Raw genomic sequence first — 25327 nt, 5'->3', positions numbered from 1 at the left:
ATTTCTCTGCTATACCTAAAAAGTACAGAATGCTAACACATATTTCATACAGTGGCCCATAGGGATGACAGCAAGGCATTTCAAGAGGGAACACCAGAGAAAACAGAAGTATGTCCAAGGAAAGGGTTTCTCAGTTCTGATTAACTCAGGATAGCTTATCTTCATATTTCAAATGAAAGCCTGTCTTTTCCAAAACAAACATTTACACAGCTTTGGATGATGAGGCTTACAGCTAACTATGTAAATAAACAAACAGAAATATTCTTCCCTTAAAGCCTGGCTATAGATAATAAAAAAAAAAAGCTTGAAGGGGTTTTGGAAGGAAAGAGACTCACACTGTAACATGTATGTTCAGGGTTCAAACCAGTATGGGTTCATAATTTAAGGATACAAATGAAAACAATTCAGTTAATTTTTTTAAAATGAAAGTAATGTATTTTCAGAGCCTAAAGGGATTAACAATTAGTTCAGAGAGATTAATAGTACAGAGGCAGAGAAACTGAGTGGTTCCACTATCATATAAAAACAACATTATTTCAAGAAGATATATTTATCATTCAAACGTGATTTTACCCCCTTTTTCAAAGGTGGCATCATTAGGGAGATTAAAACAAAATGTAATATTTTATAAAACAAAATGTAATATTTTAATTTTGGTTTCTGGAAAATGAAAATGTTACATATATTCTGCTCTCTGAAATTATCACTTAAAGGTTGTGGAGCCTCTTGAACAAATATGGAAATGTGAAATAAAAAATATAATGAGATTGTGAGGTTAAATATTAGAACAGAGTATATAAAAATTCTTCTTATGTAGCCTATAATTAACTATAGATAAATCTGACTCTGAAAACACTCATTTATTGCCACTTTAGAAATGTAAAAAGTTTTAAAAACTTTTCTGGGACAAAGGTCAACTTTGTCAATGAAAGAATACATTAAAACCTAAAGGAAATTAGAGAAGGAAAGATGAACAAACACTGTTACCCACTATGTGTCAGGTGATCAGGCCAGGTGTTCCACACTTTTCATAGGTACGCTCCCTACAATCCCGTTCAGTTGCTGTTAATTTTATAAACCAGGTAATTAGGAACCAGAAAGGTTAAATACCTTGCCCAAGTTCATACAGCTAACAAGTGGTAGAATGTAAGGTATATTTTTTGATATGTCTTATTTACATCTGTGTCCTTTTTCTAAATCGATTCCCCAAATCACAAATTCATTCTTTCTTTTTACATAGTTTTTTAGTTGTCAATGGACCTTTATTTTATTTATTTATTTATATGCAGTGTTGAGAATTGAACCCACTGCCTCACACATGCCAGGCAAACGCTCTACCGTTGAGCCACAACCCCAGTCCCACAAATTTATTCTTAAGAATTTATAGTTTTTCATATAATTATATAGATTCACAATAAAACAAAAATGACACAACAAAGAAAAGAATCAGTAAAAAATCTTAACTCAAGGTCCTCTTTCCTCCTCTTCTACTTACTAAACTATGAAACGATGGAAAAGTAATTAAAATGGCAAGAGAGAGGGATGGATAATTCAGACTAGTCTCTTTAATATAACTTTCAGCAAATAAATAAATAGATTCTAATGAGCCTATAATCTTCATGTGGGAGGGAGAGCATGTGCTCGTGTTGTGTGCATGTGCATGTTGCTGGGGATCAAGCCCAGGAACTCAGGTGTGCTACAAAGAATGTATTCTTAAAAACAATAATATAAGCAAAATAATATCATCCTAAGAGTACAAATAGAAATTTTCTTAATTTTAAATGTTTTTCATCCAAAGTAGGCTTTTGGACTGCTATTTCTTCTTTAGTATTTAAAAATACTTCTCCATTTTTATTTTAATGAGAAAAATGACCTCTTACAAATATAAAATGTATTATACTAAAATAAATGCTCTGAAGATACTGATTGCATGTCAACAACATAAAAATCTTTATAATAAAACTTGTCATCTAATTTTAAAATGATTTAAAGAAAATGACTTAATAGTTTAGTAATTAAAAGAAAGTTCAAATGAATGTATATATCCTTGTTCAGGAAAAGATTTAACTTTCAGATGCAAAAGCTAAACCTATTTTTAAGTTTTAAAACACTTTTTCCCCAACTTAAAAGAGCATTGAGGTGATGGATATACTATTCTTCGATAAATATCCTTTTGGAATATAAAATATAGCAGAGCACCTCTTTACAGGAAAAAATGAGATATGAATATTTTTCTTAAAGAAAATACTGTGCCTTTCCAAGTAGGCAAGTCTTCATAAAATTTTTAAGGGTCAAAGTCACACCACTATCTCAGTTGTAAGATTTATTAACTAAAAAGACACACATTAGTATTTTTGCAATCTTTTTTGCATACAACTTACTTTTAACACCGTGGTTCCTTACTGGATTTTTACAATCTTTAGCTTAGTGGCTATGACTTGTTATTGAACCACTATCAGTTTTGATTATTTTGTGTATCTCCTGACATCAACATTGCATTCACAAATTATTATTTGAAAATCTTCCAACTGTCCAAATACAGAAGATAGAATATTTTTCCTAAGAGGACAGCTTGAGAAAATACACTCATATATAGTAAGTGAAATTAAATTGAAAAAATAATTAGGGTAAACCAGATGATTTCCTACTGTATACAAAAGAATCTAGAAAACCAGAGTGAAATATAATGTACCAATTTATTTTAAAACAAGCCACAATGATTTACATTCTATCGTATGTGGTTTATACAATGCCAAGATGAATGTGTGAAAATTAAGCAATATTTTGAGTTTCCAAGCAAATGCCAAATAATTGGTCTGAGTTTTCTCTAAACTGAATGGTAAGCCAAATTTACCATGGATTTTTTTGGCTAAAAACACAATATACATCTTATCAATAAACATGGCAAAAATGAAGATGTTTTCTATATTGGGAATTATGACATTATATCTGGGGGGAAAAAAGCACTACATAGATTTCCTTATGATCTTTTGTAAAGAGTTATAATTTGATCAAAAAGATATTAAGAAACGATAATAAAAGTAAAGTTTAAAAATGTTCACCTTCAATTTATTTCATAGGTCACTGTTATACCATCTAATAAGATAATTAAAAACATGCAAGCAGCTGGTACTACAGCTAAACAGATTAATGTAATAGTCTACAGTCATATGTGCTGGCAAGGGGCTTGCCTCTTTTGGCGAAAAGAAGGTCAGCTGCCCTTGGGAGGAGGAGGGGTGGTAGAAAAAGAATATTCCTTCTACCATATAGCCCTGTGCTGGATGGATTCATTAACTTAAAAGGCCTCTGCAAACTGGTAATCAGGAAACTGCTTCTCTTCTTTCACACCCTGCAAGCAAGACTCTCTCCACTTTAATGGTTAAGAAACAAAGAAAGCCCATAATCTGATGGAAAACACTAACATTGGTCTTTAAAAAGCACAAAGTAAAGTTCATAAAACCATTGTCTTCTCAAGTCTTAAAAATTTTTATCATCATCTGCAGATTAGTTAGAAGACATAGTCAGATTTTAACCAAAACTTTTAAAACAAAATCTATTACTCAGGCATCATACTGGTTTAGGAGTTAAATATAGCTGTACTGGACCTATCTGTATCAATAAGGTAAAACCATGAGAAGATACAAATCCAAAGTAAAGCCTCCTGGGCTATAAAAAAAAAAAAATGTCTGTGAGGTTTAGGCACATTAAGCTATAGTTAGGGCCCACTGGTTTTAAATTTCAAAACTTATTTGTTAAAGTTCTAGACATCCATTTTTGAATTCACTACTAAAATATCTTCCCTTCACCTTTATAAGGTGTATAAATGCATTATGGGAAGGTAACAGAGAATAGTGTGCCTGACACAAAGCCTCAGGTTAAGCTTGTTGATAAGCTTTAAGCTCCCTTTCTGCTAAAAGACAACAGTTATTTTCCTATAAGAATTTTTTTTCTGCCCTCCTTTTGCTGCTTCTACATTAGAGGACTATAAAACTTGCTACAACACCAAAAGGTTAATGATGATGACATGATGATGGTGATGACACTGAGTGGAACATAAAAGCAACTAATATTTATTCAACATTTGCCATGTGACATTATCTCATCAAATTCCTTATATCAACGAAATTTTATTATCCTCACTTCAAAGGATTTCAACCAAAGATTTATGTACAGATATTTTTGAAAACAAATACCCTAAGACTATCATCTCTTCAAACTTCACAAACTACAAGAATATAAATGACAGAAAAGGTATAGATCCAGGTGACCACTAAGACTACAAGTTAATAAAACATCAGCATAGGCTACAAAAGGGAGTATGTGTTCAATGGTGAAAAGTGAGGCAATGTAATAAAATGGGTCACATGAGTACAAAATACTACTACCATGGCATGCACTAAATTTTCAAAAACCTTTATTTTACACACTCTACCTCAGTCTTTCAAACAGTTGTGCAAAGGAGGCAGGTTAGAAATTATATTGCCTCTTTTACGGATGAGAGATTAAAGTTAGTATATATTCTAGACACAGGTATACATAGCCTGAGTGTGCTGGTGCTAGTATACAAACCCAAGTTGTTTATAAAGCAAGGTTATAATTCTAAAGCAGGTAAAATAATACAAAGGTAGACTGTTACACAAAAATATATTTCAAGGCTGTAAAACTTATGTTCTGGTAACCTATTCTAGTTAGTCCAAAGAATTACAATGATATTGGAATAATAATTTTCATTTCCAAAGTAAATTCTGACAATTTTTACTATTTTAACATGATTCTGAAACCATTTCTAGGTTTTGTCAGTTAACCTTACAATGAAAATATACCCTAGAGCTGTGCTTCTATGAATTGTACATTTAACCCAAGAGTCAAATTCACAAGTAAGCTAATGATATTAAAGAGCTATTGCCTACTGACTAGAAAAATACTAATTTCACACCTTAAATACTATAATGCCATTTAATAGCAGCACTGGCCTATCAACTATTAAAAGCCCATTTTTACATACTGTACTACCGAAGTTTTTATCTTGCATTTTTAATTACAATAATATTAATATCCTGACATTACAATAGTGACAGGCATTGATTAAAAACAGTTAACAGCATTAGTATTTATTGTTCAAAGTTGCACCAAGAATTCGTTTTCAAAATAAACATTTAATACTACTAAGATACTTTAATCTTCAAGCTATTCAAGGACAAAATGAACTATAAAATAATATATCTTCACATTAAAATCTTAACATTATGTCCATTATTGAATGTAATTAAGTAAACTACAAATGTAATTATAAAACATAAGTAGCCAAAAAAATGTATAACATATGGAGAAATCTTCCTTCCTCTAAAATATATATGTTCCCTCTTTTTTTGTTTTTATTGTGTTTACACATAACAATGTTACCATCATATATATATTATCATATTCACATTCCTGAGTTACATGCCAAATCATGAATACTTGTTTAACTATTTTTTTATATTTAGTGTTTTTGGTGGTGGTTGTGATCAGATGTGACATACTCAGTGGAATCTACCTATTATTTCATATGTCAATTTTCAAGTTAGAAGAAGGATTTGGAGAACTGCAGCATTTATGAGGTAAGATGGGACAGTGAAAATAAAATGACATATGAGCTTTACTGCTGAGAAAACACCCTTCTAGAACACTATGGGAACATAAGCTTTCTCTAGTACCAGTGACACTTGAATGACTGATTATTTATACAGACCCCAATTGGTATAAAATAAAGATGTCAAGTGTTTCAATTATCATCTCATTTCTGGAATTCATAAACAAAATGTAAAAGCCTTTCATTTTCTACATTATTATTAAATGCCTCCTATGCCTATGTAAGGCTCTTCTCTAAATGTTAAACGCCTGCCTGGAATCTTCAGAAACAAATGACATAGTTCTAATTGAGGCAACATAATATGCATAAAATAAAAATATAAACTAAGCATATATTCCACATTTATTATAGAAAACGAATTACAGTTTAATATTCAAGTGAGTTTTCAAGTGTACAGTGGTTCTTAAGTATATTTTATAGCATTACACCTTATATTAGAACTAATTAATCATAAGGACACTGAATCCCAATTAAAGTATCTCTTCGAAAATCTGCATTGCCATCTATAATGCTTAAATACACTAATACTAAATCTGTACCTTTTTTTCCTAAAAGAGAACAACCAAGTTTTGACACTATTTTGGTTTCATATATTGATATTTAAATATTACTGAAAATAACTTTAATCTTTGTTTTTCCTGGGTTTCCCTGCTATAAAGGATAACATTCATAAACATTGACTTTGGTAAAACCAAGTTTTGAAAAGAAAGTTAAAAAAGAGATAAAATACATATTTTTAAACTAGTGTTCCTTTTTTTTTTTTTCATAAATTACTAATTGAGATATAACTGTCCTGTTTGCTAAAGATCCCAAACAGGATATTAACAAACAGCACTTAATTCAACAACAAATTACATTTTAAGCTCCCTTAGGCACTCTTGAGCAGTATATTCTGTTTTAGCAAGAAACTCAAACCAAAAAAAGCCTTTAGTATTGTAACAGAAACACCAGGAAAACATAACCAAAAATGGATTATAATGAAGCTTAGAACTAAACTATTTTCATTTCATTTCCCTCAGGATAACAATAGATATCAGCAATAAGTTCATTTATTCAAGAAGAATTCAGGATGTTACATGTTCTGTTATCAAGTCTGAGATACTGACAGACCACAATGTTATTTACATGTTATATTTTTAAAGCAGATAGTAGTTCCTCACTATCTTAAGGTTATAATCCTATAAAAATATATATTATCTTGTAAAACTATGTATTCATGTATTCATACCACCTACCTATATGAATTAAAAGTCCCCTCAGAGTCTAAGGTAGAACTTGTTCTTCTTCCATTTTTATTTGACTCTCCTAGAAAAAAAGATTAAAAACACGGAAATAATGGAGATTACAAAACTGAATATTTCAAGTGAAAAACTACTGTATGACAGCTCTATGGTATATAATAGTCGATAAAGCATATATATTTCTTCATCTCTCTCTCAAATTATCTTTTGTATTTTGAACCACTTAGGCAAAAAATGCATCTGGATGCCAAATATAAACACCACCATTCTTGATTTGGATAGTAATACTACCAAGGTTATTGCTAACAAGAACAAATGAAAATTAGTGCCATTTCACTTTCTGAATCACAGACAAAACCCAAACTTGTAAACCATTTCATTTTAAGTCAATGTTTACAAGCAAAGGCAATCCTTTTGTTCATTTGTTAGTGTCTAGGTCACCCATTCTGGCCACTGGTACAGCCAAACATGAGGGAGCAGAGGCCAGATCTGGAAGATTTTCTAGTTCATATTTTGCCACTGTCTAGGAATTTTCTAAGCAGAAAGGTAAAATAAAAGATTTTAGAGGTGGTTCTCAAGAAACTTTGTAATATAAACTTTAAAACATGCTTTTTATTCCAAAATTTATTTTAACTTTTAGAAATTTAGCCATTTAAAACATAAAAAACCACCAAAAGATATTTGTGTCTCTTATAACATTTAGAAAAACATTTTCACTTAAGACACCAGAATATTTATAAAATCAAATTTAGAACAAATTCATACATGTCAGTTTAAACACTACTGAATACAAATAAATTTACTAAAAGTTAAAAAAGCAGCTTAGCAATGCTCCAATGTCAAATATGCATTCTTATTGAAATTTATGTTTAATTTTTAAAACATATGCTTTAAAGTATAGATTTTATAAAATCATTAGTACACTATGATTAAATATATCATTTGTTCTTAAAAACAAATTTAAAAGACTAGACTCTGAGTAACTTTTACATTCCCAATTCTACAACGTAACTTTCAAACATCAGGTGACATTTATTTTTAGAATATTTAAAGCTTAATAATTTCATGATTTATCCAATATTAATTTATATGTTTAGCCCACTTTGAACAAACTTAGGTGCTACTGAAGATCATCACAGTGGTCCTAGTTAAGTCAAATAGTAATTCTGAAGCTTTCAGTTTAAAGAGATTATTTTTAATTATTGAGTATAGTACTTAAGGTACCATACTTATAAAATTATGCTGCTCATTAAATGGTTACTGAAAACTGAAATGTAATTTTAATGACAGCTATCTATTTTTTTAAACATATTTTATATTTGACAGATTAGTCAAGAATGTTGGTTCTCTTGAAGATCGTCTGCAGCTGTGCCAAACAGTTCAGAAGGATCAGAACTGGACGAAGCCTGCTTACTGAACTTCTATTTCTACTCTTTTTCAAAATATATTTCCACATTTTTCATAAATAAAAAAATTCAGAAGTGGATTACAACACTTAAAAATGGTGACAATTTATAGGAGAAGATAATCCAAAAAACTTAACGTGTTTAAGATCAGTCTAGATGCATATTTATTGTTAATTCTTTGAAAACAAGGGTAAGGTAAATTCACATATACAATTCATTTTCTTTTAGAAATTTAATACTGTTATAATAAATGAATAAGAATTAAGGAAAATTTTTCTGACTTGCTAAATGAAAATTTCCTTTAACACATGTTATTTAACAGCTTGCAGACATTTCCTGTGAAATGTTCCATACCAGCATAGAATAAGCACTTTATTATACATTTAAAATATAAGCCTTCTTTCTCTTTAAAACTAAAGGTTTTGATTATTTAAATATATAAAATCTCACCGAGAGAATACTCTTCCTTTAAGCTGATTTATCAGATCACATGTAAAATCATTAAAATAAGAAACTTTTGGTTTTTTAAACAGGTTTTATTATCATAAGATAGATAGTACAAAGATTTCCTTCAGTTTTTATAACTGTTAACTAAATAAAATGCCAAATTAAATATAACTTTCAAGGTACAAAAGACAGTAATAAGGAAAAAAAAGCAGTTTTTTGTTCTCAAAAACATAATAAATAAGGAGCACGATCATTTCACTCACTAACAATATTAAAGATTTCAGGGTTTGCTATATGGGGAAAAGGCAATAAAGTTTTGAAAAGGGAAAAAGGGCTTTGTTCCTTCAATCCTCTAGTTGAAATTAATTATAGCAAATGTTTATGAAAACATCTGTTCCTTACAGTTATAAATTCTTATATGGACGATTCCAGACTCTTCTTTTGAAAGCAAACTCACTATTGAAAGGTTTACAAAAGGACAGAATCTGTAATTCTGGAAAACTGTACATACAAGGTACAATGTTCTGCACAGACTTGCATTTGTGTGAAACATGGGATTTTAAACTGGTATTAAGGAGAAATCAAAGACAGAAAGGCTCCTCTTTAAGTTCTTATATGATAAAAACATGTCTGCAACATAAAAAAATTAAGACTTATAAACAAATGTTCCTTTACTATTAAATCTAATTTGGAGGTAAATATAATAAACTATCGATTTTATCAGGGACTTAAGTGTAATAACAATACAATCACGGGACTCCATGTGCAGTGTTTCCTAAAAATTACAACAGAGGGTGCAAGAGAGTTTGATATGTTTTCAGTTGCTATTCTGATTCCTGAACTAAGTTGTCAGGAAGCTATAACAGCAACGAGGATGCACAGGCTGTTTTTCAATCATACGCACACATATAAATATGTTATTAAAGTAATCTTGCACAAAGACTTTTAAATGATCAGAAAGCACAAATACCTAAATGTGTTTTAAGATAATAGATTTTCTTCCACTTGCGTGAAAAGTAACTTAACTAACAATCAAATTTTTAGAATACAATTGGGATTTTAAAGGTATTTCAATACCTACTGTAAACTAATGAGTAAAACAATTTGGATATATTTATTTAGTTTATGCATTTTAAATATATACATAAATTATATGTAATATATAATATTAGATCTGTTACTATATAACAATGTACAATTCTCTACAATGTACAATACTCTTCTGCAGGAACAACTTAGCATTACCTGTAAACGAAATTTGAAGTTTGCAATTGACACAACATTGATCTAATTGGTAAGCAACTTCACAAAATGAGTTCATAACATTCACACTTAAAATAAGTTGGCTGATTAAAAAAATATGCTGTTAGTTGTATTGAATTAAATGAAGATAAAAAAGGCTAGTATTTCTCAACAGTAATTTGTAGCACATGTATCTAATTTATTAAATCAACAGTGTACAAATTTCAAAAAGTATGATGGAATCTGGACTTTTAGCTTTTAACTGCAGTTATGTTTAAGTAAATCGGTTCTATCTCCACACTGTTGAAATAATGCTAAACAAAGGTTTACAATAGATTTCTGTAGTACATTTTATGCACAAACATCTGTCTGCTTCATGAAAGTAGGCCCAGCAATTTTAAACTAGGTTAAGCTAAAAAGAGCCAGAAAAACACTCTGAATAAGTACACCTACTCAAATGTGCCTTCCGTTTACATCCGAAAACACTGAATGAAAGTATCACATCACACTAGGTATGAATTGTAAAAAAGCATACACATAAAAAGTCTTACCTCTGAATTGTTATAGAACTGACAACACAGTTGTATGATATTTAGTTGCAACAGGGTTGGGCAGAGAATGACTTGATTCAAATTAAGAAAAACAATTCTATGGATTTAAGTAAGGAACTGCAATTCTTTATGTCTTTTAAATGAATTACAATAAGCTACTGAAATGTTTTCATTCCATTTTAAACACCCTAAAAGGTACATTTAAAATAAAATATACGTATTAAGAATATTCCGTATCTTGACATTGTAAAGACAAAGCATAATGTCTCTGCATCATACACAGTAGCCATAAAAGATTATTACACTGTTTCAGATATTAGGGTAACTATCAGCCTCCCTATGCTAATAATTTGTGCTAAAAATCCAGGAATGCCCGTTAGATCCAAGAATTAGTGCTAAAGTCAATACCAGAAATTTGTGGCTTTTATAATTCTTTCCTCTGTGGTTTATTAATCTGCATTCTAATGATTTAGTGGCCATATTTAGTTCTCTGAATAATACAAATTATTTTTAAGATAATGAAAACTCAGATGTAAAATAGAAATACCTATGGACTACTATAACCAAAAATAGATTTTCAAGTTGATGATTTTTAAGAAAACATTTTTTTAAAATTTTAGCTGTGGATGTACACAATACCTTTTTTTTTTTTTTTTTTTTTATCTTTATGTGGTGCTGAGCATTGAACCCTGTGTTTTACACAAGCCAGGCAAGCACTCTACCACTGAACTACAACCCCAGCGCCAAGAAAACAGTTTTATTCCTATTAAATCATTAATAAAATTCTTAACCAGGAAAAGCAGAATAAAATTCTTGAGCAGGAAAAGCAAAATGGATGATTATGGGACTCCAAATACTCATTCTTCCAACAGAAATAATGAAAAACAAAAAGTGTCAAACTAATTTTGTCAAAACTCTGGAAAACGGTCTGACTAGTGCAAACTTGACTGAAGGTTGAAGGGCTGATCGGCAAAGATAGGAAGAGGTTTTGGGTTTGGCTTTGTTACTTTTTTCTTTTTTTGCGGTGCTGGGGATTGAACCCTGGGCCTTGTGTTTGCGAGGCGAGCACTCTACCAACTGAGCTATCTCCCCAGCCTGGCTTTGTTACTTTTTATAGCTTGTGGCGTTCGAGGCTATCTCTGTAAAAACCCTATCTGAATATAAGTTAAGAAACAAAGACTTCAGTGACTACATATGATATGAAATAAATATTTGCAAAGGTTTGGGAAATTCACTAACCAAATGAACTAGTCTTCCAAAATATCAAAAAGAACAAATATTGGGGAAGGGAAAATGATTTCCAGAGTCACCAAATTATAATATTCAAATATCAACTTTTCAACAATAAAACCCCAAAAGGTATACAAAGAAAAAAAGATTATGGACAATTCAAAGAAACAAAACAAACTGACAGAAATCACCCCTATGGAATTCTAGAAATGGAATTTACTAGACAACAATTTAAAAGCAACTTCTCATGGATGTTCAAAAAGAAAACAAGGCAATGAACAGAAATAAGAAAAATAACACATGAATAAAATACAATATAAATAAAGAGAAATTATAAAGGGAAAAAAATTCTGGAGTTGAAAAACAACTCACTACAAGTGTCAAAAACAGGTGTTAGGAGGCAGATCACATTTTTGGCAGATTTGAACATAGAATAACTTATTATGTCTGAGGAGCAGAAACAAAAATCAGGACAAAAAGTGATCAGAGACTATGAAAACTTAGTGATATCAAACAGACCAAACAATAAAATGCTGGGAGTCTCAGAAATGGGAGAGGGAAATGGGGAAAGAATATTTGAAATGCTGGGCATGGTGGTGTACAACTATAATCTCAGTGACTCCTGAGACTGAGGCAGGAGATGGAGAATTCAAAGCCAGTCTCAGCAAAAGCTAGGCAATAAGCAACTCAGTGAGACCCTGTCTCTAAATAAAATACAAAATAGGACTGGGGATGTGACTCAGTGGTTGAGTGCCTCTGAGTTCAATCTCCTGAGTTCAATCCCCAGTGAACACCGCCCCAACCCCGCACCAAAAAAAAGAATATTTGAAATAAAAATGGCCAAAAACTTCCCTAACTTGATGAAACACACACAAAAAAAATCTACAAATCTAAGAAGCTCAATGAACTCCAAGTAGGAAAAAACCTCAAGATTCACTGAAAGCAAAATGTTGAAAAAGAATTGTGAAAAAAGCAGAAGAACAGTGATTACTCAATAACGAAAGTATCCTTGACAAGATACAACTAATTTCTCATCAGAAAGCCTTCAGGATAAAGGACAGTGAGATGACATACATTTAAAATGTTGAAAGAAAAAGCCTGTAATCCAAAATTATTTTATCCTGCAATAAAAAATGAGAAAACAATTAAGACATTCCTAGAAAAAAAAGTAGAGAGTTCATCAATACCAGATATACCTACAAGAAAAATTAAATGTGTCTTTCAAGGGCTATTCTTCAGGTTACAAAGACAACAGACATAACTTAAAACTATGGAAAGAAAAATTTCTAGAAAAGAGAGTGAAGAGAAAGACAGTGTTCTTGTACTTTTAAAGCTTGTAAATGCCTTTATTTCCAACAAATCTTCAGAGACAAATGCATAAAAGAGGAATTCTAAGTCTGTACTGGTCAACAATGTATAAATAAAGTGTAATTTGTGGCAACAGCAAATAAGAGTATGAGAACAGAGCTGTACAAAAGAAAATATTTTGTACACTATAAAATTAAGCTGGTATCAATTTGAATTGCACTGATATAAATATATGATGCTAAAGAATCTGCATGATAACCAAAAAGAATTTGCCTAAAATAATTACAAAATAGGAAATCAAAACTATCACTATAAAACAAAAGCATACAAAAAAAGTAGCACTAAAGGAAATAAAAGAGGAAAAGGAATAAAACCTATAGGAGAAAAAGAGCAAAGTGATATGAAAAAATTTTCTTATCAATAAGTAAATTTGTGAGAATTAAACTATTCAATCAAAAGGCAGACATGGGAAGACTGGATTTTTTTTTTTTTTAATGCTCTAAATACATGTGGTCTACAAAAGACTCACTTAATATTCAAAGACACAAACAAAAAAGAGAGCGCACATATTTCATGCAAAAAATAGCCAAAAAAAGATGAGATAAGTCAGCTGATATTGAACAACACAGACGCTAAGTCAAGACCTGTATTAATAGACAAAACAGGGCTGGGGAGATAGCTCAGCTGGTAGAGTGCCTGCCTTGCAAGCACAAGGCCCTGGGTTCAATCCCCAGCACAGCAAAAAAAAAAAAAAAAAAAAAAAAAAAAGAGAGAGACAAAACAATTATATGTTGACAAAAAAGTGCTAGATCATCAATATATGTATCAAACAACTGAATATATGAAGAAAACACTGATAGAATTGAAGGGACAAAAAAAAGTTGTGGAGACTTCAATATACAATTTTCAATAATGATTAAGGCATATAGGGAGAAGAACAGTTAAGGAAATAAAAGAACTAAAAAACATTATGAATCAAATCAGACCTAAGAGTCATGTAGAACACTTCATACAGCAGAACATACAAATGTCTCCACTGAACATGGAACATTCTCTAGGACAGACCACATATCAGGCTTAATTAAATTTAAATATATTTTAAAAGACTGAAATTCTACTAATTATCTTCTCTATATCACTGAAAAAGAAACTAGAAACATTAACAGAAGAAAAGTGGGAAATTCTTGAATAAATTCAAGTATATGACGGGAGACAGATGAATAGATTGATGGGCAGAGGGCTATGGAGGCAGGGTTCTATATAAAGACAAATTGGTTTTAGCTTTATTAGAAATATTGAGGTGCCACAAGAAATCCAACATGAGCTTCGAACTGAGTGAGCGAGGCAAACTTTCCTTCTGCCAGAAGGGCATGCTACCTAACTGGGTAGGAAGGGTATCTGAGCTGGCAGTCTACCTGCTTTTATCCTTAACACAGAGCTCCCCTTTGCCCTGAATGAAGGAGTTTGAAATTACAATCTATGCAATTAGCTAATTTTAAAATTGGGGTGAGTAAAGGAAAGGGTTAAAATTAAAATGGCTACAACTGGATTCAGTTAAGGCTAAATACTATATTCTGAAAATGGACCATCTAACTTTTTATTTCTCACAACTTTTAAGGAGAATATTTTGTTGAGTATCTTTGGCTAAACTAAAGTTTTCTTTTTTTTTCCTCCCCAGGAGAAAGTCTTACTGAATTGTTAAAATTAAACTGTCACATTCATTTAATGAAATTATAGGCTGGCGTTGTGGCTCAGTGGTAGAGCACTTGCCTAGCATGTGTGAGGCACTGGGTTCAATCCTGAGCACCGCATAAAAATAAATAAATAAAAGAAAGGTAGTATGCCCACTTACAACTAAAAATATATATTTAAAAGAAATTATAAAGAGGAGTCATAAAAATAGTATCACCATTCAAAACTAAGGCTAATATGGACTTTAGCATATGATACTTATTCTGTTACTTAAATATAATGCTCAATATCTCAAATTTCCTAACCTATAAAATGTAGACGATAAGTCTTCAACACATTGTACAGTTAGATGGTTAGATAAAATGTTTGTGAAGTGTTGAGTATGTGACAGAGCAAATTGTAAATCCTGAGTAAAATTTAGATATCATTTTTAACATTTTAATCAATGTATATATAATATTGATTCCAATGGAATAAAAGTAAAAGACTATTCTCTATAAAGAGAATATACTAACCATATCTTTTTTTAATACTTTTTTTTAGTTGTCAATGAATCTTTTCTTTTATGTGGTGCTGAGTATCAAACCCAGGGCCTCACACATGCCAGGCAAATTATCTACCCCTGAGCCACAACTCCAGTCCATAACCATATCTTAATAAATAATTCAACTTTTTTCTTCTCAATAAAAAGCATCATTACTGATATTTTAATTGACAAAAACCTTATATTATGAATTGCACTGTGCAGTACACAAGACTTGTGCTGTCCTTTTAACATCCTTCCTGACAATGATTGCACTAAATGTTAAATGTGATATAAAGAAAAAGAGAAGCAATAAATTTAAATAAAACAATAGCCTTGAAATATAAAGCCATCAAATTCATTAGCTTAATATATATAAATGTTTCTTGGGATTTATAAAATGCAGATAAAGTCAATCTAATAATGAACTAAAACTAACACATGACAAGTTTTATTATTTTCTGGAGATCGCTTGTCCCTCCTAAAGGTTCAGGTGTTGGAAACCTGGTCATCAATGAGGCAATGTTAAGAGATAACAGTACCTTAAGAGGTGGGGCCTGGTGGGAGATTGTTAGGCCTCAGAAGAGATTAAGAGATTAGGGTCTCTTGAAGGATCCCAGTTAGTTCCCATTAGAGGAGTTGCTATAAAAGTGCAAGACAAGCAACCTTCTACTCTCTGGCTTCTTGATGCAAAGGATCTCTCCCTTTCATACTTGCTTTACCATGATGCCACACTATAGGCTTAATTGATGGAGGAACTCAATCTTAGATTTTCATTTTCCAAAACTGAGCTGAACTAAGCCTCTTCTCTTTGTAAAGTATCAGACCTCAGGTATTTTGTTATAACATTGAAAAACAGATTGACATTATACATACAACAGTATAACAGGATAACTATAAAAAGAATTCACTAATGAGTCTATAACTAAATGAAAACAAGAACTAATTTCAAAGATACAAGTAGAACTATGCCATTGTAAATCCTTTTAAATTAACTTGTAATGGCGCACAACTAAAAATGTTTATAGTTGTTATGACTGACATTCTTCTAGGTCCTTGATGGAATTAAAGCTGCTTTGCATCTCAAAGAGACATCAAGGACCAAGAATAAATCAAGAAAACAGAATTCCAAGACAAAAATCATCTGAATCCTTGTTTTAGTCAGCTATTTTGCTGCTCTGACTAAAAGACCCAACCAGTACAATTGTAGAGGAGGAAGAGGTTTTTTATTGAGGGCTCACAGTTTCAGAGATCTTAGTCCATAGAAGGCTGGCTTCATTCATCAGGGCTTGAGGTGATGCTGAAATCATGGTGGCAGAAGGTAGTTGAGGGAAGCAGCTCATATCACAGTGATGAGGAAGCAGAGAGAGACTACATTCTCCAGATACAGAATATATACTCCATAGCCACACCCCAATTCCCACCTCCTCCAGCCACACCCTACCACTTCAATTAATTTCATCAGAGATTAATTCACTAATTGGGTAAAGACTCTTACAACCCAATCATTTCTCCTCTGAACCTTCCTGCATTGTCTCACATGTGAGCTTTTGGGGGACATCTCACATCCAAACCACACCAGTCCTACCATCCACATTTATTACATAAAGGGGTGGAATCAGATCACACTTAGCTCACAAATGTGCTGACCATCTAAGTCAACTGAGAACAGATAGGTATTAGGCAGGGTTTGAGTATGACAGACAGGAAGGTGGGAGAGGACGACAGACTGATCAAGAGAAAGATGAGATTAAGATATTCATGAATATAGCCCAGGACTTGACTTTAAAAGGTTTCCTAGAGCCAGGCATAGTGGCATACATATCTGTAATTCCAGTATCTTAGAAGGTTGAAGCAGGAGGATTTCAAGTTCAAATCCTGCCTCAGCAATTTGGCAAAGCCCTAAGCAACTTAGTGAAAACCTGTCTCAAAACATAAATAAATACATAAAGAAAGAAAGAAAGTAGGGGATGTGGCTCAGGGGTTAAGCATCCCTGGATTTAATCCCCAGTACCCCCCAACACACACTTTCCTGGATTATTTTGATGATCCATGGCCTGTCCTAGTCCAAAATAAGCTTCTACTTGGTTGTCTCTTGTTATAGAAAGCAATTTAATTTTCCCCAAATGGAGAGATTACTGAGTAACTTTTGACACTCTTTTACTAATAACTAACAATAAGAACAATAGGCACCAATTACAATCTCATTTTCTAGCAGTGGTAATGAACTGCATTGAGTTACACCAATTCCACTTGAAATCGTAACAGGACCAGTAACATACACTGTTCACTGGGGAGGATGCATTCTCAAGATGCCGAACAGTGATTTCCTCTGTAGACTACCAGTAACCCCAAAGCACTGTCCAACACAAAGAGTTGCACAATGCCAATTTTGTAATTCAGACAGTTACAAAACACATTTAGACCAAGAAGATAAACACCAAAATAGACTTGGAAGAAGTGCTTGCTAAGAACTAAATATGCTGCCAAAGAGCATTCCAAAATGTCTTTAAACCTGGAGCAACAATCATTAAGGTCAAAGATGAATATGATACAACTTACCCTTGACTACCTTGATTACATTACTACTTTGTTGTTGTTGTTGTTGTTGTTGTTGTTGTTGTTGTGCTGGGGATCTAACTCAGGGCCTTTTGCTTGCAAGACAAGTACTCTACTACTGAGCTGCATCCCAGCCTTTGACTACATTTTTATTGTAACAAAATTCAAACAATGATTTGGTTTAAAGTTTGAATGATATTTTTTAGTATTACTACTAGTCCTACAAAAGTCCAAATATAACATATCCCCCTCCAGAAAAATAAAAATTAGATTTTCAAAGACCATTTAAGAAATTTTAACCCAATGGGGACTGGGGTGTAGCTCAGTATTAGAGTGCTAGTCCAGCATGGGCAAAGCCCTGGGTTCTATCCCCAGTACTGCATTAAAAAAAATAAATTCTAACCTTAACGTTGAATTTCCTGCACAGTACCTAATGCTAGTTATGTTATTTGCTAAAAAACAAAACAGAGTATGACTTGACTGAAGTCTTATTTTCTATAAGTCTTCCAAATGATACTTACAGAATATATTAATAGTTATATTTTCTTTAATGTACAAAAAAAGCAAACATTTTCAACAGAGATTCTTTCAGATAGTATTCATTTTAACTGTTGATTTCAATTCGTGCAAGATATTTTAGAATTGACAGTATATAGTAGACAAGATTTCATAAAATGTGAAGGCATCTTACTGTTAATACTAGGTATTTCCCTTTTTTGGTCTTCAAAAATTCAACTGGGAACTATCTGCAGGTTATAAATTACCATTCATGAACCATGGTAACTAACCCAATATATGTCTTTTAAATGGCAGCATAGTGAATAACTTCTTTTATTTAATGTTTTTTGTTGGCTTCTTTGTTTTGAGCAGAGTGGTTTTCCCTGTGTTGAGAAGGATGGTCTCCAAAAATTTACTTTACAAGGATAGTAGGCAATTCAACAATAAAATTTTGAAGCTTGGACTGTATATGGGTCCTTATTTTCTAATTTAAACTTTTAGTCATATACCTGGATCATGTGATATCTTTCTAGAATTCTTGTAAGTTCTATTAATAATCATGTGTTGAGAACTTCCAGTATTCTAAAGCTTATGTCACAATGATAAGCAAAAGCTCAAAACATATCCCTGACATCTGAGTTTTCCATGTTCAACAAAAGAACAGTCAAAGCAATGCACAATGACAACTTTGAAAAATGTTACTTTTATGTTTCTAGCAATAACAACATATGAACATATGATTGGAGGGGTCACTGGCCAAAAAGAGCACAAAGAGAATGCCACTAGTGATCAGTATGGGTCAATATATGTGAATGCCTTATTAAAAGTTTTGGTCTTTATTTCAGGATGAACAGGAAATCAGTGAAGAAGGGGTTTAAGCAAAAAATTACCTAGAATTTACAGTTTTTAAATGATCACTTGAACTTCAGGGTGAAGAAATCAACAGAAGAAGACTTATTCTCTTGGTGACAGAACAACTATGGATACTGATATTGATTACCATACTATGTGCAGTATGGGAATTAGCCACTTTTAAAACCCTAATATTTCAATCACATTTGAATCATTACTTTGTTCAATAAGTATTTACAGTCTTCTGTATGCCTGGTAAATGGTTCCAGTTCTAGGAATTGGAAGTATCCCTGGGAACAAAACAGAATGAAGAGAAGGGCAGGTTGAAAACAACAAAAGAGAATAAATTCATAAACAATATGATAGAGTTGGCTAATTATGCACTATAAGAATATAATAATGTGACATTCAGTGCCTAAGGGAAGGTACTCACAGAAGATAAGAGTAATATCTGATTTGAGATCCTAGTGATAAGAAAATAAGTCATTTGAATAGGGCAAAGGAATGTTATACAAAGGCTTTACAATAGAGGCTGGTATTTAGAAAAGAAGGTCATGGTGCCTGAAGGACAGAAGTACAGTAGTAAATGAGGACTGCCAGATAGGGCATGGCCACAGAATTCAGGGTTTTATAAGGAGGAAGACTGGGTTTTCTAAGTAGAATGAAAAGTCACCAGAAACTATCAAAATGATGAAAAAATTTATGTTTAGAAAAAGCCATTCTGGCTGCTACTTTGAAGACTGGATAGAAGTGGGCAGGAGGGAAGCAGAAACTGGATCAAAGGCTGAGACAAATGTGTTTTTCGGTATGGAATATTTTAAACAGGATATACTGTGAAATCATCTCTATACTGAGAAAAGTATTTGCGCTTCTAATATATTATTCCCATACACAATAAAACATGTTATTAATTTTATTTATTTTCATAAACAGCATTCTATACAGGTGAGAAATTAACTTGGTTTCTGAGTAAGAATGACATCTGAACTATAAAAGATAAAAGAAATGGTAAAATAGTGCATCATCCATTACTAGTAGGAATTCTAGACCCATCTGTAATCAAGCATAGTTACAGACTGTCTCATCCACTGCCTATAATTAAAAACTCTGGATTAAAGAAAAAAAAATTTAAAAGAACTACTTTAGGGATCTAAAAATTGAGGGAGAAGGAGAGGAAGGGAACAGGGTGCTCACTCATGCATGAGAGTTCACCAAGGACAAAATATAAAACCCCAAGTCACACCCCCAGTGTCTTACCTCCTAATGTTACAGCTGGGTTTATCAGTCAGTATATTAATCTACTATTTAGATTGAGGCTTTCATAACTCAATCATTTCACCTCTGAAAATTCTTGTGTGGTCTCATAGATGAGCTTTTTGTCAATATCTTATGCATAAATCATCACAAAAAGCAAAAAAAAAATCTACATTTAAAATGTGTGCACTTAAATTATTTTTTAAAATTTATTTGTTCTTTTTAGATATACATGAAAGTATATTTTGACATATTGTACATACATGCAGTATTAGTTCCCATTCTTCTGGTTTTTACATGATGTGGACTTACACACGTTGTAGGAAAGTGATGACAATTCATTCTATTGTCTTTCCTATTTCCATCACCCCCACTCCCTTCATTTCCCTTTCTATAATCCAGTGAACTTCTATTGCCACCCTTACCCCCCACTTATCGTGAGTTAGCATCAAATATCAGAGAGAACATTCAGCTTTTGGTTTTGGCTTATTTCACTTAGCATCTCATTCTCTAGTTCCATTCATTTACCAGAAAATGCCATGATTTCATTCTTCTTAATGGCTGAGTAACATTCCATTGTGTACATGTACCACATCTTCTTTATCCACTCATCTTTTGAAGGGCATCTAGTTTGGTTCCATAGCTTAGCCTTGGGGAATTGAGTTGCTATAAACACTGCTGTGGTTGTGTCACTGCAGTATGCTGATTTTAAGTACTTTGAGTATATGCCAAGGAGTGGGACAACTGGGCCAAATGGTGGTTCCATTCCAAGTTTTCTGAGGATTCTCCATACTGTTTCTAGAGTGGTTGCACCAATTTGCAGTTCCACCAGCAATGTATGAGTGTACCTCCCCCTGCCCACATCCTCACCAACACTTATTGTTACTTGTATTCTTGTTAATTGCCATTCTGACTGGAGTGAGATGAAATTTCAGTGCAGTTTTAATTTCCATTTCTCTAATTGCTAAAGATGTTGAACGTTTTTAAATATATTTGTTGACCAATCATATTTCTCCTGTGAAGTGTCTGTTCAGTTCCTTTGCACATTTATTGATTGGGTTATTTGGGTTTTTTTGGTCTTAAGTTTTTTGAGTTCTTTACATATCCTGGAGATTAATGCTCTATTCCAGGTGCAGATGGCAAAGATTTTCTCCAATTCTGTAGACTCTCTCTACACATTCTTGCTTGTTTCCTTTGCTATGAAAAAGCTTTGTAGTTTGACACCATCCCATTTATTGATTCTTGTTTTATTGTACTTTTAGGAGTCTGGATGAGGAACTTGATTCTTATGCTAACATGATGGAGATTTGGCCCTGTTTTCTCTTCTAACAGGCGCAGGGTCTCTGGTTTAATGCCCAAGTCCTTGACCACTCTAAATTGAGTTTTGTGCAGGGTGAGAGGTAGGAGATTAATTTAATTTTGCTACATATTGATTTCCAGTTTTCCCAGCACCATTTGTTGAAGAGGATACATTTTCTCCAATGTATGTTTATGGTGCCTCTGTCCAGTAAGAGATAACTGTATTTACGTGGGTTTGTCTTTGTATCTTCTATTCTGTACCATTGGTCTTCGTGTCTGTTTTGATGCTAATACTATGCCTTTTTTGTTACTAAAAGCTCTGTAGTATAATCTAAGGTCAAGCATTGTGATGTCTCCTGATTCACTTTTCTCACTAAGGGTTGCTTTGCCTATTCTGAGCCTCTTATTTTTCCAAATGAATTTCACAATTGCTCTTCCTATTTCTTTGAAGAACTATTGCTCCAAATCTGTTTTCTCCTTCTTGCTGGGCATAAGGCAACCCAGCTACAGACTGTACTTCACAAGTCCTTTGTGACTACAAATAGCCTTGTATACACAAGTTTAAAAAACATTAAAAACTCAAAATGAATAAGTGAACAAACTCCCTAAATCCTCTATTAGCTTTCTTTCTTTTCCGTGCATTGCAATAGCTGTCAATAGCAACAGCTAAATCAGGTCAATGATCTCTTTTTCTTTGGCCTATAGGTATTAAGAACAGGGGCTGGGGAGATAGCTCAGTTGATAGAGTGCTTGCCTCACAAGCGCAAGGCCCTGAGTTCGATCCCCAGTACCACAAAAAAAAAGAATGGCTTTTTCACTCTTAAGAGGTTGTTTACAATAATAGGGAGACACAGGAATTCTTTGCTGAAGGATAATTTTTAGGTATTTTTAAAAAAATTTCCAGTGAGTCACAGACCAATACTTTTGTAAGACAAATGAAATGTTCCTATAAAAATGAAGCAGAAGATACAAAAAACACAAGCCCCAATATTTTACTATTAGGTTCAAAAAACATAGTTACTGTTCTTTATATGTTTACTTTTACTTTCTATACTGACAGTTGAGGATCAGTCACACTCATGTTCCAGACAAAGTAGCATAACTGCAGGAAATGGTAGAGGAATAACAGAGAAGGGACATGGGATGTCTTGAGTGGCTTCACCAGTACTGAAGACTGTTAAGTAAGGCTAATATACTTGTTTCTTTTTAAAGCTACTGTATTTGGGGTCTTCATTATGTTAGAAATAATACAGCAGTCATAATGAAATGGCAGATGTTCTCTGTTGAGAAAGCCTCTCAGTGCACTGGAGGATGATTACCAAACTGAGATCCCCCCCTCTTTAAACTCTTTCTCCCCAATTCCCATTCCTCCCCCAAAGACATATTTCTATTTTAAATAGTATACAACAAATATACCTCCAAATTAATTAAAATCCACTGAGCTTATAATGTGATAAAAAACAAAACCCACCTATGACAATAATTAAAGGAGCTTTCAGGTAACATTGGTAAAAAGTGAGGAAAGTGAAAAAAAATCAGATATTTAGGAGATAAATTTGGTTTCTAATCAGGTATGAGGGGGTTATGAATAGATGTCAATAATAATTCCTAAATTTCTAGCTTACATAACTAGATACAGTTTGGTACATTTATTGAGATATAACAGGCAGAAAGGAGTTTATAAGGAAAAATCATGAATTCATTTGGAAAACTGATGTTTGCTCACATTTCTTACATATGTAAAGTCTATCCCAGTATGTGTTCCTCTCTGGCGACAAAGATATGAAGACTATCTAAACAATTTCCCACATTCCTCACTTTCAAAAGGTATTTCTAAGCTATGACTCTTAAACACTAAGACATGAGGATCAAACAAAAGCTTCCCAAATTCTTTGTACTGACAAGCTCTCTGATCAGTGTGAGTTTTCCTGTGAACACTAAGATATGAGGAGTTGGCAAAGACTTTTACACACAAATTACATTCATAAAGCTTTTCTCCAGTGCTGTAGTCACCATGGCCCAGACAGTAGGAATTACTTTTCCTTTGCAGACTTGGAAGCCTGATGCTAAGATCTGATATCCTTTTCTCCCAATGAATTCTTCTGTTTTACAAGACCTGAAGAAACAATGAAAGCTTTCCCACATGTTATGCTCGTAGTTTCTGTCCAGTGTGAACTCTCATGTGAATGTTAAGTTTTGAGAAAGGAGTAAATTCTTTGCCAAATTCCTTACACACAGTTTCTCTCTCCAATATCCATTCGATGTTTAGCAAGCAAAGGCCTTTCCAAACATCTTAATTCCACAGGTGGCAGTCCATTGTGAGTTCTTGATGTGGAGTAAGAGGTGAAGCCAGAGTAAAGACTTTCCCACATTCTTTATATTCATAGAGGTTTCTCCATTGTGAGTTCACCTGTGTACAAAAACGCCCATAGAAGAAGAAAAAAGCTTTCCCACACTCTTGAAAAACACATGGCCAATCTCCACAATGAATTCTCCCATATTCTCTAACTCGTGAGGAAGAAGGTATGCCTTTTCCATAGTCATTACAAACTGGGGGGTTTTCATGCAAACCAAAAGATGGGGATTTTGGTTGAAGGTTGTTTCACATTGATGACAGGAAGTTTCTCTGCAATATTAATTAAGAAGTATTTTGTGAAGGTTTTTCCACACTAATTACACTCACAAAGTTTCTTTCTAGGATAAGCTCTCCTGCAAATCATAAGGCATGAGTGTTCACTCAACTTTTTTTTCACATTGGTTAAACAGTTCCTCTCCACATCCACCACACTGCATGTTTTCCCTTGCAAAGTACTCCGCTGAGGTGTTGACCAGTTAGCATTAACACAAATCTCCATTCTGGGAAGAACTTTTTCCACTGTTCTCAGTTCTTCTCCTATAGCACCTGCATCACTTCTCGGCCTTTTGGCTAAGATCAAATGTAGTATAGCACCTGCAAAGTCAGACTACGTCTGCATGGTTATTGCCTGCTCAACTACAATTAGATTCTCGAAGTTCTTCAGCATCACATCTTTTAAGTTCCTGAGTTTGATCCAGCAAAGTCCACTCCTTCTGGGTGAAGTCCATAGCCACATCCTCAAAGGTCACTGAGTCCTGAGAATAATCTTTCAATCTCTCAGCCACTATCGTTCCCTCTCATCATTCTGCCTCGTAAAGACGGAAAGAATTTGGACAATCAGATGAGGAAAGATCAACGGCTAACATCCAGAAAGTCTGATAATGAAATAATCTGCTTGAACTCCTAGTTCCCAAAGTCTCCTGAAGAGACTGTCAGGTTGTCAAGGCCAGGACAAAATGAGGACCAAAGTCATCAGGGCTCAGACAGCAGGGATGCTTTTCCTTCTCAGATGCAGAAGGGAGTCTGCTGCTAAGATCTGATATCCTTTTCATAAATTGCTGGACAGATTGTTGCTGTTATTTTATTGATATTTTAATCATTTAATTTGATGACAAATATTAGCTTACCTTCCTAGTAATTTGCTTTTTTGGATATTAGGGCAATGTTGACCTTACAAAATGAGCTGAGAAATGTTCTCATATTTTCTAAAAGTCTTTATTTCTTCTTCATGTTTTTA

The 25327-nt window shown here is 33.0% G+C and overlaps 1 protein-coding gene across 10 annotated transcripts in view; it reads right to left on the bottom strand.

Moving 5' to 3' along the window:
- Window positions 1-25327, bottom strand: part of TBC1D5 (TBC1 domain family member 5) — a 578936-nt gene that overhangs the window by 252921 nt on the left and 300688 nt on the right. For all 10 annotated transcript variants that reach the window (XM_079115504.1, XM_079115505.1, XM_079115503.1 and 7 more), the window contains one exon: window positions 6868-6937. In XM_079115504.1, coding sequence (XP_078971630.1) covers window positions 6868-6937 — 70 coding nt within the window. The remainder of the gene's footprint in view (window positions 1-6867; window positions 6938-25327) is intronic.

This window comes from Sciurus vulgaris, assembly GCF_902686455.1.
Source record: "Sciurus vulgaris genome assembly, chromosome: 16".
Lineage (NCBI taxonomy): Eukaryota > Metazoa > Chordata > Mammalia > Rodentia > Sciuridae > Sciurus > Sciurus vulgaris.
This window is presented reverse-complemented; position numbering and strand designations above follow the sequence as displayed.